This window comes from Schistocerca piceifrons, chromosome 2 (assembly GCF_021461385.2).
Source record: "Schistocerca piceifrons isolate TAMUIC-IGC-003096 chromosome 2, iqSchPice1.1, whole genome shotgun sequence".
In the NCBI taxonomy this organism is placed as follows: Eukaryota; Metazoa; Arthropoda; class Insecta; order Orthoptera; family Acrididae; genus Schistocerca; species Schistocerca piceifrons.
Window position 1 is genome coordinate 702086125 of NC_060139.1, and position 14048 is coordinate 702100172.

At 41.5% G+C, this 14048-nt stretch overlaps 1 protein-coding gene across 4 annotated transcripts in view; it reads left to right on the forward strand.

Moving 5' to 3' along the window:
* The window catches only part of LOC124776950 (zinc finger protein 37-like), a 78669-nt gene that overhangs the window by 17757 nt on the left and 46864 nt on the right, over nucleotides 1-14048 (forward strand). For all 4 annotated transcript variants that reach the window (XM_047252177.1, XM_047252179.1, XM_047252180.1 and 1 more), the window contains one exon: nucleotides 9532-9750. In XM_047252177.1, the coding sequence (XP_047108133.1) occupies nucleotides 9532-9750 (219 nt within the window). The remainder of the gene's footprint in view (nucleotides 1-9531; nucleotides 9751-14048) is intronic.

Genomic DNA, 14048 nt, shown 5'->3' on the forward strand with positions numbered 1-14048 from the left:
ATGCAATGATGTACATTGGTGCTACATCATCATCATCCTTTTCGGAGAGTGTGCCATTGCCTTTTGTGTATTCTATGTCTGGGCCCCGGGGCTGCCTGACTACACTTGCTTCCTCGATGGTTTGGCATCCTCCTCCTATGACTTCCCCCACACCTCCTTTGGAATTGTCGGCTCCATATCTGCTGGGGGCACCAGCCCCAACCTACAGCTAGAGAAGTAATGAGCTCTTACAGCACCCCTTACCAGGAAGGGATCCTGTGGGACATTTCCTTCCCAGAACTGTGCTAACCTACAACCAGATGCTAGTCAGTGGCTGGAGGAGCCACTTGTTACAGGTCATATAACTTCATGTTCATCCTGTGCCCCAGAACCTAGGGCAGGCATGCCCTTGCAGAAGTCTAAATCATTGAAGGACAAGTAGTAGTCCTCCAAAAAGGTGGTGGTTCTGATGGCCCCCTGGCTGCCATTCCCCAAATGCTCCACCTCTGATGCAGCATTCCTGGTGGCCCATATGGCCTGCCCCCTTCCCCGTCTGCCCCACGCACCTTGATTCAGAACAAATGTGTATTGATGGTGTATCTTCACAACCAGTGGCATTAGGCAGCACTGAGGCCTGACCTGCTTCCTTGGTCCATTCACAAACCCACGGGATACTGATAGTGTGGTGCTCCAGTGGAACTGTAGTGGTTTCCTCCAGGAAACTTCTTTCCCAGCAGTGTGGACCCCTACCCTCTGTGGCTATTGGGGCTATTTTAAGAATCACACTGACTAAAAGAGCACATACATTCTAGACTCTCTACAGTAAACACACCTATGGAGACTGTGGTTATTTGTGTGACGACTTCTCTGGAATTTACCGTCTGTCACATGTATCTCAGTTCCAACGATGAAGTGTCCCAGAATGCATTGCCTGCACTGTTTTCTCAGCTCGCTCCTCCCTACTTAATATTTGGTGACTTCATTGCCTGCAACCATATGTGGGGTGGAACTGTGACCACTGGTCACAGTAAAGCTGTCAGAAATTGCTTGCAGAGCTTGATCTTTGCCTCTGGAATACCAGTTTTTGCACACACTTCAGTGTGCCATATGGCTCTTATTCTCTCATTGGCCTTTCCATTTTGAGCCCAGATATTCTCCCATTGAACCGCTGGAAAGTTCATGATGACCTGTACAATAGTGATCATTTTCCCATCGTTTTGACCCTCCGTTGGCATCACTCGCCTAGGGATCCACCCAGATGGACACTCTTTGAAGCTGACACTGACCCTTTCATGATTGCCATTGCCCTTCACAACCTGTCTCATAGAGATATCAATGCAGTTGTCCAGAGCACAGCTGCAGCCATTTTATTTTCAGCTGTCTCATTGATCCCCCTCACCAGAAAATAGTACCTTAGTGGACCCCCAAAATCACCATAGCCATTAGAAATTGCAGGTGGACTCTCCAAATCTGTATGCCATACCTGTTGATGGAGCATTTCATTGCCTTTAAACAGCTCCGTGCCCAGGTCCACTACCTCATTAAAATGACAGTAACAAGAATTCTGGGAGAGGTATGTTGCTACCATTGGACCATGTACCCCTCCTTTGCAGACTAGGGTGAAAATTTGACACCTCTGTCGACACCAGTACCTCACAGGTATACCTGGTATTTCTATGAACGGTAATGTCCACACTCATCCAGGTGCTGTAGCCCAACATTTTGCTTTTCATTATGCTCGAGCCTCTGCATTTGAGAATTATCAGCCTGCATTTTGTGTCCTCTAACAGCTGGTATAGATACTACCATTACCGTATACCGCACGTCAGCTGGAACCTCATAATGCCCCGATCAGTGAGTGGGAATTCCTGTGTCCTAGTCCTTTGCCCTGATGTGGCTCCAGGACCAGACCACATCAACAGCAAAATGATCAATTATCAGTGGATTGCCAATGTCGCATTCCTACCCTTTCAACCATATCTGGAGCGAATGTGAGTTCCTGTTTCAGAGGTGAAAAAGGGTGATTGTCCCAGTACTGAAATCAGATAAATACCACCTTGAGTTGGACAGTTATTGCCCATTTAGCCTCACTAATATTCTCTGCATGTTGCTTGAATGTATGGTGAGTTTCAGTCTTCTGGATCTGTCCCAGGGTAGTTTTCACCAGGTCAGTTTTACTGCTGACTATTTGGTCTGCCTGGAGTCTTCTATTTGCTCAGCATTCGCCTGGCGTCAACATCTCATTGCTGTCTTCTTTGAAATGCATAGGGCTTAAGAAACCACATGTCATCATCACATCCTCGCTACCCTCCATGAGTGGGTCTCCAGGGCCAATTCCCAATTTTTGTCTGAACTTCCTGTCTTGCTGTACTTTCCAGGCTCAGGTTGATGCTTCCCACAGTACTCCCCTTACACAAGAGATAGGGACCCACAAGGCTTTGTATAGAGTGTGCCACCATTTCTAGTGACTGTCATTGATCTAGCTGTGCCTGTGGGGTAATGTCACCCTCTCTGTGTACTCATGACTTTTGAATCTTCTGTTGTTCCTCAACTGCGAATGAAGCTGAATGCCATCTGGAAGGTGCCATATGAAAGACACAGTCCTTGACTCTCACCAGTGACTTCCATTTTCCACTGCCGAGACATATGCTGTGCATTTCTGTTGCAATCGTATTGTCCATGTCCAACGAGAACTCATCTCGAGGACCGAGTGCTGAATATGCTGGAGTCTTTATCATTTTTTGGGATTGGCCTTTGATGTCAGATTTACGTGGATTGCCCTTCTTTGCCAACTTAAGCAGATGTGCTGGTCGCACCTTAATACCCTTCACTGTCTCAGCAAAATCAGCTGGGGTGTAGACCATTATACATATTTGTGGCTCTGCAAAGCTCTGCTTCTATTGCATCTTGATTAGAGAGTCTGGCATATGGCTCAGCACTGCCTTCAACACTGTGGATGCTGGACTCTATACATCATTGTGAGGTCCAACTTCTGACAGGTACCAAGCAAGGTGGTGCAGTGGTTAACACACTGGACTCGTGTTCAGGACGACGGCGGTTCAAACATGTATCCAGCCATCCTGATTTAGGTTTTTCCTGATTTCCCTAAATTGGTTCAGGGAAATGCCGAGATGGTTTCTTTGAAAAGCCGTGGCCAATTTCCTTCCTCATCCTTCCCTAATCTGAGCTTGTGCTCCATCTCTAATGGCTTCGTTGTCAACGGGACATTAAACACTAATCTCCTTCTCCTTGTGGTAGGTGCCTTTCGGACCAGCCCTGTGAACAGCCTACTCATGGATGCTGGTGTCCCTCCCCTTCAGATCAGGCACCAACAACTGCTTCTCAACTATGCAATATACATACACTGCTCTCCTGAGCATCTGAACTACTGTGTTCCTATTTCCTGGTTGGTAGAGCTACCTCCTCCAACAGAGGTCAAGGTCTGGAATCACGATTGTAGCTCTACATCTACATATGTACTCTGCTAGCCACCAAGCGGTGTGTGGCGGATGGCACAATTTGCGCCAAAGTCATATTTCTCCCTCTCTGTTCCACTCGCAGATCACACGAGGGGGAAAACAACTGTCTGTATGCCTCAGTATGAGCTCTAAATTCCCTTATCTTTGAATGGTGATCATTGCGTGATTTGAAAGTTGGTGGTAATAATGTATGCTCTACGTCCTCAGCAAAGATCGGATTTCGGAATTTAGTGAGCAGCCCCTTCCGTTTAGCACGTCATCTATCTGCAAGTATATCCCACTTCAAACTTTCTATGAGATTTGTAACGCTCTTGCGATGGCTAAATGTACCAGTCACGAATCTTGCTGTTTTTCTTTGGACCTTCTCAATCTCTTGAATGAGACCAAACTGGTAAGGGTCCCATACAGACGAACGATACTCTAAGACTGGATGAACTAACTGTATTGTAAGCATTTTCATTTGTTGGAGGACTGCGTGTCTTGAGGATTCTACCAATAAACTGCAATCTAGAGTTCACCGTGCCCGTTACTTGTGTAATCTGATCATTCCATTTGAGATCATTTTGAATAGTCACTCCCAGGTACTTGACGGACATTACTGCTTCCAAAGATTGGGCATTTATTTTGTACTCGTACATTAATGGAGATTTTCGCCTTGTTATATGCAATAGGCTACACTCTTACATTAAGAAATAACTGCCAGTCATCTGCTCTGAACTCCATCTTTCCCCAGTGTTGCCTTTTGTCAGGAAAAAAAACTGTGCGCCCCCCTGTGGTGTGTATCTGATCCTCAGATCTGCCTCAACCTCTCCTTTGGACTGAGAAACACGGTAGACTCCATGGTTTTTCGCTGCCTGTTCTTGGACATCCTTCACACATTTCCATTCTTAGATGGCTCTATGGTCAACGGATGAACAGATTTTGCCTACACATTTGCTATATGCAATGAACTACGTTCCCTGTCAGATGTATGCAGTGTATTTGCTGCAGAATTGGTGGTTATTGCTTGAGCCCTCAGTCAGCTTTGCTCTTGCACTGGCGAGCCATTCTTAATTGACAATGACTTCTTGAGTAGTCTTCAGGATGTCGACCAGTGCTATCCTCGACACCCATTGGTTATGACTACTGAGGATCTTCTGTATGACCTCCACCACACAGTATGGTCTGTCATCTTTGTATGGACTCCTGCTCACATTGAGATTGCAGGGAATGAACATGCTGACTGTTTGGTCAAGTTGGCTACCATCATGCAAACTTTGGAGATAAAGGTACTGGAACCAGACGTTCAGTCATCTCTATTCTGACAATTATTGAAGCATATTGGTGTGACCTGATTTCTCCAAATAAACAGCGAACCATGAAGGAGACCATGAATATGTGGCAGTCTTTCCGTCATGCTTCTCACAGGGAATCTACGATCATCTGTTGGCTTTGCATTGGTTATGCGTGGCTGACCCATGGCAACATCCTCTGATATGAAAATCCACCCACTATCAGTGTGGCGCCCATGTCATAATGGTCTGCACCCTACTGGATGGCCCTAATTTGGCCAACTTATGGTGAAACCCTAAACTTGGTGACAACCTGTAGTGCTAGTGGACATCAAAGTGGCTGATTAGGTTTTTTACCATGAAAGTGACTCTTTACTCCTCTCTCTGTGGTGTAGGACACGTTAACCTCATTACCTGCTTGAGAAATTGGAAGGGGCTCATGACTGCCCTTGGACAGTGGTCTGGTCTGGCTCCTTCTGTACCCACCTTTTCAAATCTTTTTGTTCTTTTATATCTGTTGTTGGATACAGTCATTGTTCTCTTGCCTGAGATTTTATCTTGTCCATGTAGCTAGTTTTCTTGAGGATGTGGCAGCACAAGTTCGATGCAGAGGGTGTGTTTCTGGTTGCATAACGTGTTCCAGAGGCCTCCAGCTACTTTCTGGGCAGGGTGGCTTTCACTACTTTACCCTTTTACCCCACTCTCATTTCTGTTTGCTTCTGTCTCTTGCCTTTGTTGGTTCTTCGATAGAATATAGAGTCCATTGAGTTTTGTCTTCTGCGTCCTTCCTGTCTGTGGACTGTTCCCAGCTTGACACACAAAGGATTAAGGGACCAATAACCCCATCAGTCCGTCCATCCATGTGCATATATTATGCTGAGGGTCATTTACATAATTGTACTATAAATTATGTTTAGAGAGGTGAAATGAAAGGTGAAGACATTCTCACAATTTTTTAAATGTCTGAGACATTATTCCACCTTACATTGATTCTCATTAGGAAGGAGAGTCAAAACGTTTCATGGAGCTGAAAACTGAAAAACTATACAAAGGCCAAAAAGACTGTTTGATGGTAAGAAATTAGTAGGTTGTTCATATCTTACACATCCTGGTGGATTTTCTTCAGTGTTACTATTGTTTGGCAGTATGGAGAAGAGCAGTAAAATCAGTTAAATAACACACACACTCAATAGACTTTGCTCAAAAGATTCTGAAGCGAGCTGAGAGTTATACAGTCAGTTTTATCAACAGGGAAACACATTGATAAGTGAAGATCTAATTTTCAAGATCTAAATGATAAGACTTTTAGCAATTTGTCTTCATAGTCTTGCACAGTACCTGATTGAACATTTCAATCACATAAATTAGGAACAGGTATTAAAAAACTTTTTTGTAGGAATAAGTGTCTTGAAACTTGGAGAACAAGATTCTGCGACACTTTTAAATGACATAGCAATATGTGGGTGTTTGGAGTTTGCAATTAAGGATAGTCTCAGAGAATACTGCTGACTGCGGGCATCTTGCCACAGCAGACGCACTTAACTCTTCAAATGATAAAAGAAGCTAGAACCAAGGAGACAGGAAGTGAAAGGAAAAAAAAGGAAGAGCAGTTGTTTTAGAATGAATAACGCAAAGGTTTTGGACTGTTCTGACAAACTCTAGTAGACTTTTTTTTTGTACTTTGAGTTTGAAGTTGGCTATTGCAATAGCAGAAACTAATAATTTCACTAAAAGTTAAAAGTGTAGTTCATGAGTCAATAAGGGCTGCATTATATTTCACTGTTTCTATTATGTCTTCACTAGACAAACATTCAAACAATTGTATTCGTAAGTTTTATTACAAAAGGAAAAGATTACAATACTTAAATATCAAATTCACAGATGTGTCGCAAGCAAGGGGTGACATACAAAATAGGTAATCTTCTTCAGTATAAACAGTTCCAAGTCTGTACTACATAGTGTGCAAGTGAAGTAACTAGAGTTGACACTTCTATCCAAGTCGTTAATCTTAAAGCTGCTATTCAACTGGACCGTCACCAGTCGGTCGTGGCGCTTTGTCCTCTTCGGATAGGGGGCTGCTGCTGTCATGTTGTCATCCTGAAGAAGGGTTGGTCAGCATGTGATTGGCTGTGGTCTTTTCACAGTCATCTAACAATCTGTCATTCCCGACTGGCGTGCCGGCACGTGACTTTACGCTGTAACAGTTTCTGCACCATCCCAATATGATACGTGTTATTTTGTGGACAGCATTTGCCGCTGAGTTAAATAGAAATGAAAAATTGCTCTATGTAATCCTTTCTTATTGATGACCTGACCTGGAATGACAGTGTGTATGTCAAATACCCCTCCAAACTAAAACTGGTATTGTGAAAGAGGTAATTAGTGTTACTGTATATATTCTAATTTGAGAGAATGGTGACAGTATTTTCCAGTGAGGATTTTCTTTACTTTGGCTATTGTTGACTCACAATAGATTTGTTGAGACCGTTAAACTGATAGTGTAAAATTTCCCATAGAAACAGTAATATTATAGGTAACCTTGCATGTAATGTACAAAAAATGTGAGTATTTAATCTGTTGGCGCACAGAGTGAAGTAATTTGTTAAAATGCACTGCTCAGCAAAACTTAAGGATAACAACTTGGTCGAAATGAATGAAAGAGTGGGAGAATGTTGCCAGAGGTCTCCTTGTCATGCACAGAAATGTGGACGTCATACAGCATGAGGTCAGCAACTATAGTGCCAATTGGAGCTGGCCCCGTAACATGAAGCAGGTGAAGGAACAGAAAAAGATGGTTAGCATCAATCAGCAAGCAGTTATGGTGTACTGTTGTGGTGGTCTTCATTACAGCATGGTATAGAAACAAAGTTTGGATTATTTCACATTGGAAGAATCATCTGGAACAAAAACTAAGTGTGTCTTGTGTAGCTCGGGAGTTTGGTAATGCTCACAGCATTGTTTTTCATGCATGGGGAGCATTCCAAACCATGAGCACTGCTGTCCGAATGAGAGGAGGTGATTGACTGTGGTCAACTACAGTAGCAGATGTCTGCCTCATTCTGCAACAGCCAAGGAGTGACCCATGTCAAATGACAGTGCAATTGTTGCAGTCACATTTAACAGTACTGCAAGGCACACGGTCTCACACTCCACAGTGGCACAGCAACTGATTACGGCTGTTTTCATTTTCGTTGCTGGATGACCAGCACATTGTGTTCTATTGATACCTGTTCATCAGTGGCAACCTTTTGCGGTTGTGCCAAGAGTATAGGGACTGCACCTGTGAGGAGTAGATCATGCACTCTTCTTGGATAAGAGCAGATTAACAGTGTAGTGCTTCTGGATTTACCCTCATATGGTAAGTGGTGGAATATGTGATGTGCCCAGAAACATTGTCAGACATGATTGTCTTGGTAGTCCAGGTGTTATGATTTAGGGAGACATAATTTTACATTTCCCAAATCTTTGAACATGGTACATTCATCGTTCAGTATTATTGTAATACTGTACTCCTTCCCCATGTACTTCTTTTCAGGGGTGCATTTGACCCTGATATCATTTTTATGAATGACATTGTGCAACCACATCAAACAGTGGAGGTGGAGCAGCTGTGGGAATGAGAGGATATTCAGAAAATGGATTGACCTTCCCGTCCCACCAACATAATTCATATCAAGCATTTGTGGAATGCCCTGTAGATGTGTATTGATGCAATCCACAAACACTAATTGTCCAGCAGTTGTGAACAACACTAGTGGAAGAATGTAATGCCCTGCCAAGTACCTCTTACCAACATTATGGCCAGCATGATGCAGCATGCCTTGCTGTTTGTGGCGATCACTCACCCTATTAAGAACCATGTCCTAACTTTTGCAATGTCCAGGGAACCATCATAAATTGTACTAGCTTTTCAATTTAATTATTATTTTTGAATAAGGTCATATCTGTTTCTCATCATGTATTTCTTTCAGCTACCTTCTATTCTAAACATGTATTTCTTTCAGCTACCTTCTATTCTATATTGTAGCAGTTCTTTCTCTGTACGGTCCAAGTTTCATCGAGCTATGTTACTTGGCAGTGATACACCATGCAAAAGTTTTGCACACCAATGTATATTACATATAAGGAAATGTAAACTTTTCAGTGTTTTAAACATTATGAGAGAATTTCTTCTTTTTCACTTTTAACTGTGGTTAGAGGGGTTGATGATTCCTAGCTGAGTAAGTGAACAGTTTAGTGTATTCCCACCTACAGTTTCCAGTTTCTCTCCTTGGACAAGGGTACTGGATAACATTTCCATAAAAATATGCAAAAGGTCCCTTTAATATTTGCAACTGTGCAGTGATGATAAACTTTTGATGGTGTTGTGCTCTGGTATAAGGAGGTCTTGGATAAATCAGCAGAAGTGGAATATCAAGAATATCATAAGGAGCTGTACTTCAGCCATCAGACCTTTATCTACATATGCCTGAAATTGTGAAAGCAGATGTGCATGGAGGCTAAAGTGGTTTTGTTGATAGTACCACTTTTCAGATTCCCTTTCTAGTTTTATTGTGTGGTTCCTGTCAGTATACTGTGCTGAAGTTGCAATGCAGAAATGACCTTTGATTCTCAGCCTCCACTTCCCATCTCAAAAACTTTTTGCGAGGAGATCGGTTAAAATAAGCATTTCGAATATCTTTGTAACAATGTTGTTATCCGGTTGTGTAATATATGTTTCTTTAAACAACGTAAATGATACAATTTTTAGTATTTATCATTTACGCATAACTTACATGTTAGTTTAACATCTTCTGTTCTAGGAAAATAGTGTGTGTCAGATAGAAATATCAGATCCTGATAGTAATTATGCCACTGAGGTAATAGAAAACAGTGAAATCACAGATAATAATGGCGATGTTATACAAATCAAAATAGAACAATCTGAAGAGTCTAATTCGAGGGAAGTACATAGAAAACGTGGAGCGAAAAGGAAACAGAAGACTGTTAATGAGCCACAAGATTATGATGCACAGGACAAGGTTTGTATAATGGGTTGTATCAAGTTTAATTGTAACAAAAGAGTTAAAGTTGGGCATTTATTCACTCTTAATAACCTGTCTTTGTGTGTTGCTCCAAAAGAACTCCTAGGCTTCAGGTAGTCTAATATGTAGGGTAACTGCTTAGTGTGAATTAGCTTCTTGCTTGATGTTATTGGTTTTGCTGTTTCCTGATTGTGACATAAATATGGCATTTTGTGTTGTACTTCGATGTACTTGTTGCAGATCATCTGAAAATCTCTAGTTACTGCTGTTTTGCATTTACTCGTAAGATATAATAGTGGAACTCAGTATATTTCTGTAATTTACGTTTACTAATTCTGCCAAGATTCATTTACCTATTCATTGTGTGGTTTTCTGAAAAGATCCTATTCAGTGTGGGATATATTTTAGTCCTATTCAGTAGGAGATGTATTTTAGTGTAACCATTATAGTCCCAAAATTACCAAGTATTGAAAAATCATGATAACACTTACTTGAGTGATAGGTCATGGGTGCACTACATGCAGGAAGCACCTGCTTGAATAACAGAATATGTATCTCCCCCCCCCTCCCCCCCCCCCCATGGCTGGGTGACAGTTCGGTATTCTCTGAATATTTGGTGGTAAAATCAAATCACGAACAAAGTGAAGACAGTCACTGTCAGAATTTTAACAGTAAATTGCTGAACCATTTGTAAGAGGTTCCTGAATTTACTCCTCTCCAGGAAATTTGTCACACTGAAATTATTCACGGGACTGAGAGCTGGGTGGAATGTGAATAGAAAGCTCTGAAACATTTAGTGAGATACACAACATATATTGAAAAGACACATTGGATATCATAGGAGGGAGAGTGTTCTTTGTAGTCGAAAAAATAATGTCCTCCTTTGAGGTCAAAATTGAGCCTGACTGTGAAGATATCTGTGAACACAAACTTTGAACTGATTGTAAATTGTGCTTTAGAGAAATGTGTTAAAGTGGATTACAGATGGGAATGCCAACAGAGAAAAGTTAGCGAGAAATTGGTGCATCTATGAAAAGGTAGATGTTCCAAGCATGTAACAACTTCACTTGTAATCCTTTGCGAAAGATCTTCCTAAGAACCTGAGAAAATTCTGGTCCTATGTAAAAACACTACGCAGAATGAAGTCTTCTGTAGAGTCAGTCATCAGTTAGTCCAGTGTGACAAAAGAAGACAGCAAAAGGATAGCTGAAGTTTTAAATTTCGTGTTTAAGAAATCATTTCGTGCAGAAGAATTGTACAGATGTAATGTTGTTTGACCATAGTACAGACTTCCACTTGGAAGCCGTACTAATAACCATCTCTGGTATAGAGAAGCAACTGAACAAGTTGAAACCAAATAAATTACTTGGTTTGGGTGGAATCCCAGTTCAATTTCGCAGAGAGTACTTTACAGTCTTGACCCCCTTAGTTAGCTTGCATTTACTATCACTCTGTCATCCAGACCAAAGTTCCAAGCAAATCGGAAAAAAATGCAGTTTACTCCAGAATACTCTAAGGTTAAAAGAAGGTACCCGCAAAATTATCGAACCTTAACACTGATTTTCTGGAGAATTCTAGAGCGTATTCAAAGTTCAAATATATTAAATTTTTTTTAAGGCAGAAAAGCTTCTGTCCACAAATCAACACAAATTTAGAGAGCATTATTTGTGTGAAACTCGGCTTGCCCCTTTCTCACATGATATCGTGTGAACTATGGATGAAGGTCAAGAGGCAAATCCCATCAATTAAATATCTAGGTGGAACATTGCAAAGCGATATGAAATGGAATAAGCTCATAAAGATGGTAATAGGGAAGGCAAATGGTCATCTTTGATTTATTGGGAGAATTGTAGGAAAGTATAGCCCATCTACAAAGGAGACAGCTTATAGAACATTAGTGTGACTAATTTTTGAGTACTGCTAGTGTGTCTGGGATCCTCAGCAGGTTAGCCGGCTACTGTGGCAGAGCGGTTCTAGGCGCTTCAGTCCATAGGTTAGTTAGGTTTAAGTAGTTCTACATTTAACGGACTGGTGACCTTAGATGTTAAGTCACATAGTGCTTAGAACCAGCCATTTGAACCTCAGTTAGGTTAAAGGAAGACAATGAAGCAATTGGGAGGCATGCTGCTAGATTTGTTATCAGTAGGTTTGATCAACATGTGAGAACTACGGAGATGCTTTGTGAACTGAAATGGGAATCCTGGAGGGAGGATGATGATCTTTTCGTGAAACTCTGTTGAGAAAATTTAGAGCCCCTGCATTTGCAGACTGACTGCAGAATGATTCTACTACTGCCAAAATACAGTTCGCAAAAGGACCATGAAGACAAAATAAGAGAAATTATGGCTTTAATGGAGGCACAGAGTGTCATTTTTCCTTTGCCACATTTGTGAGTGGGACATTTCTTATACTTTTGTATCTATCTTGGCAATCGTAAAAATTTTGCGTCTTGGGGGCAGGTACTGGCCAGCAGTTCTGTCTCACAATTTTATAATTTTCTTAAGTGAATATTCCTTTTAATACAATGTGATTAAGCTGTATTTGTTCGAAGGCCTTTGCATTCTCATGAAAAGATGCTTGAACGTACATATTTCAGTGCAGATTCAGTATTTTCTAGAACGCCATGTGTTTCATAAGTGAAATTTAGATATTGAAAAATATTTTGAATTCCTAGAAAAATGGAATAAATTTTTTATACTTGGTGTATATGACACTATTGTTTTCAAACCTGTGTGCAGTCTCAAACCTGCCCAATTAAAACAGTTGAAAAAAATTATCAATTCATTTTCAGTTTGCAATGTACAGATTACTTTAAACTGAAACATGGAATTGTATATTTTCTCAGATATTTGTATCAAACACAAATATAGTAATTTGTTTCAGATCCATGCAATTCACTTTGTGCCAGCTATTCACATATAGAGAGAGACAGTGAAGTAGGAATTCCATAAAACTTACACAATACTATCTGTGCATTGTGAACTAACTTTGTCAGAGTATGAGGGGTTGCCTGATTTGCCTGTGTAATGTTTTTCCCTTTGTACGAGGTCTGTTAAAAGAATTCCAGAACATTCATAATTTCGTACCAATGGTGTGTTGGAGTGAAACGGGATTGGCATCCCTGTATACACCTGTGTTCAATCTATAACTGCTGAAGTTTCATTGCTGTATGTCTGTTAGTTTTTGTTCAGTGTTGTATTGAGTAGAAAGTTGTGTCGCACAGTTTTCAAATTTCAAGGCATTACATTTAGAGGAATGTCTGCATTAAATTTTGCATGAAACTCAAGAAAACCTTTACAGAGACACACCAAATGAAGCAGGGAGCCTACAGTGATTAGTGCTTAAGCTGTACTTGGTGTTACGAATGGTTAACACAGTTTAAAAATTGACTGGATGGAAATTAAAATGATCCTCATTCAGGATGCCCTTCGGTGTCTGATGATGCTCATTTTAAATACATGAACAAAATTGTGCATTTCCGTTGAAGCCTGACTGTCCATGAGATTGCAGAGCAATGGAACATTTCAGTTGGATCATGTCATGAAATCCTGAAATAGCATTTTGGAACGCATTGTGTTGCCTTGTAGTTTGTCCCATGGCTCATGAGTCAAGACCATAATGACCTTTGCCTTGCAATGTGTGAAGAGCTTTTGGAGTGCACAAATGAGAATGAGATTTTACTTAAGAGAATCATAACTGGTGATGAGCTGAGTCTACAGTTATGATGATGAGGCCAAGGTTCAGTTTCACAGTCGGTTGGGAAAGGTTTTCCAAAATCATAAAAAGCTCATCAGGCTAGATCAAATGTCAAAGCCATGCTGAAAGTTTTCTTTGACTTTGAGGGATAAGTTGATCATGAATTCATGCCGCAGGGACAGACTGATAATCGATGGTGCTATCGCAACATGTTGCAACGCCTGCAAGAAAATGTGAGAAGGAAACTGCCTGAAATGCAGTGGGACAATTCATGGTTCTTGCATTACAATAACACAGCTGCACATTCATCCCTGGTGGTGCACAACTATTGCATAAAAACTGAAATCACTGTACTGCCTCCCCCCAGGGGATCCACAACTCTTTTGTGGATACGTGTGTAGCGAGCATGGGACCCCGAGCTAATGTGGCCTTCCTTCTTTTCCGGGCTGCATACCCCCCCTTTCCGTATCCTTCCCCATCCCCGATCTTCGCCCCCCCCCCCCCCCACCTCTGGCTCTTTCCTTCCCTTTCTCCCCCTCTGGGAGTATGGTTTGTGCCTACGTCCGGAGACGGATGCTTGTAAATGTACCGCACTCTTC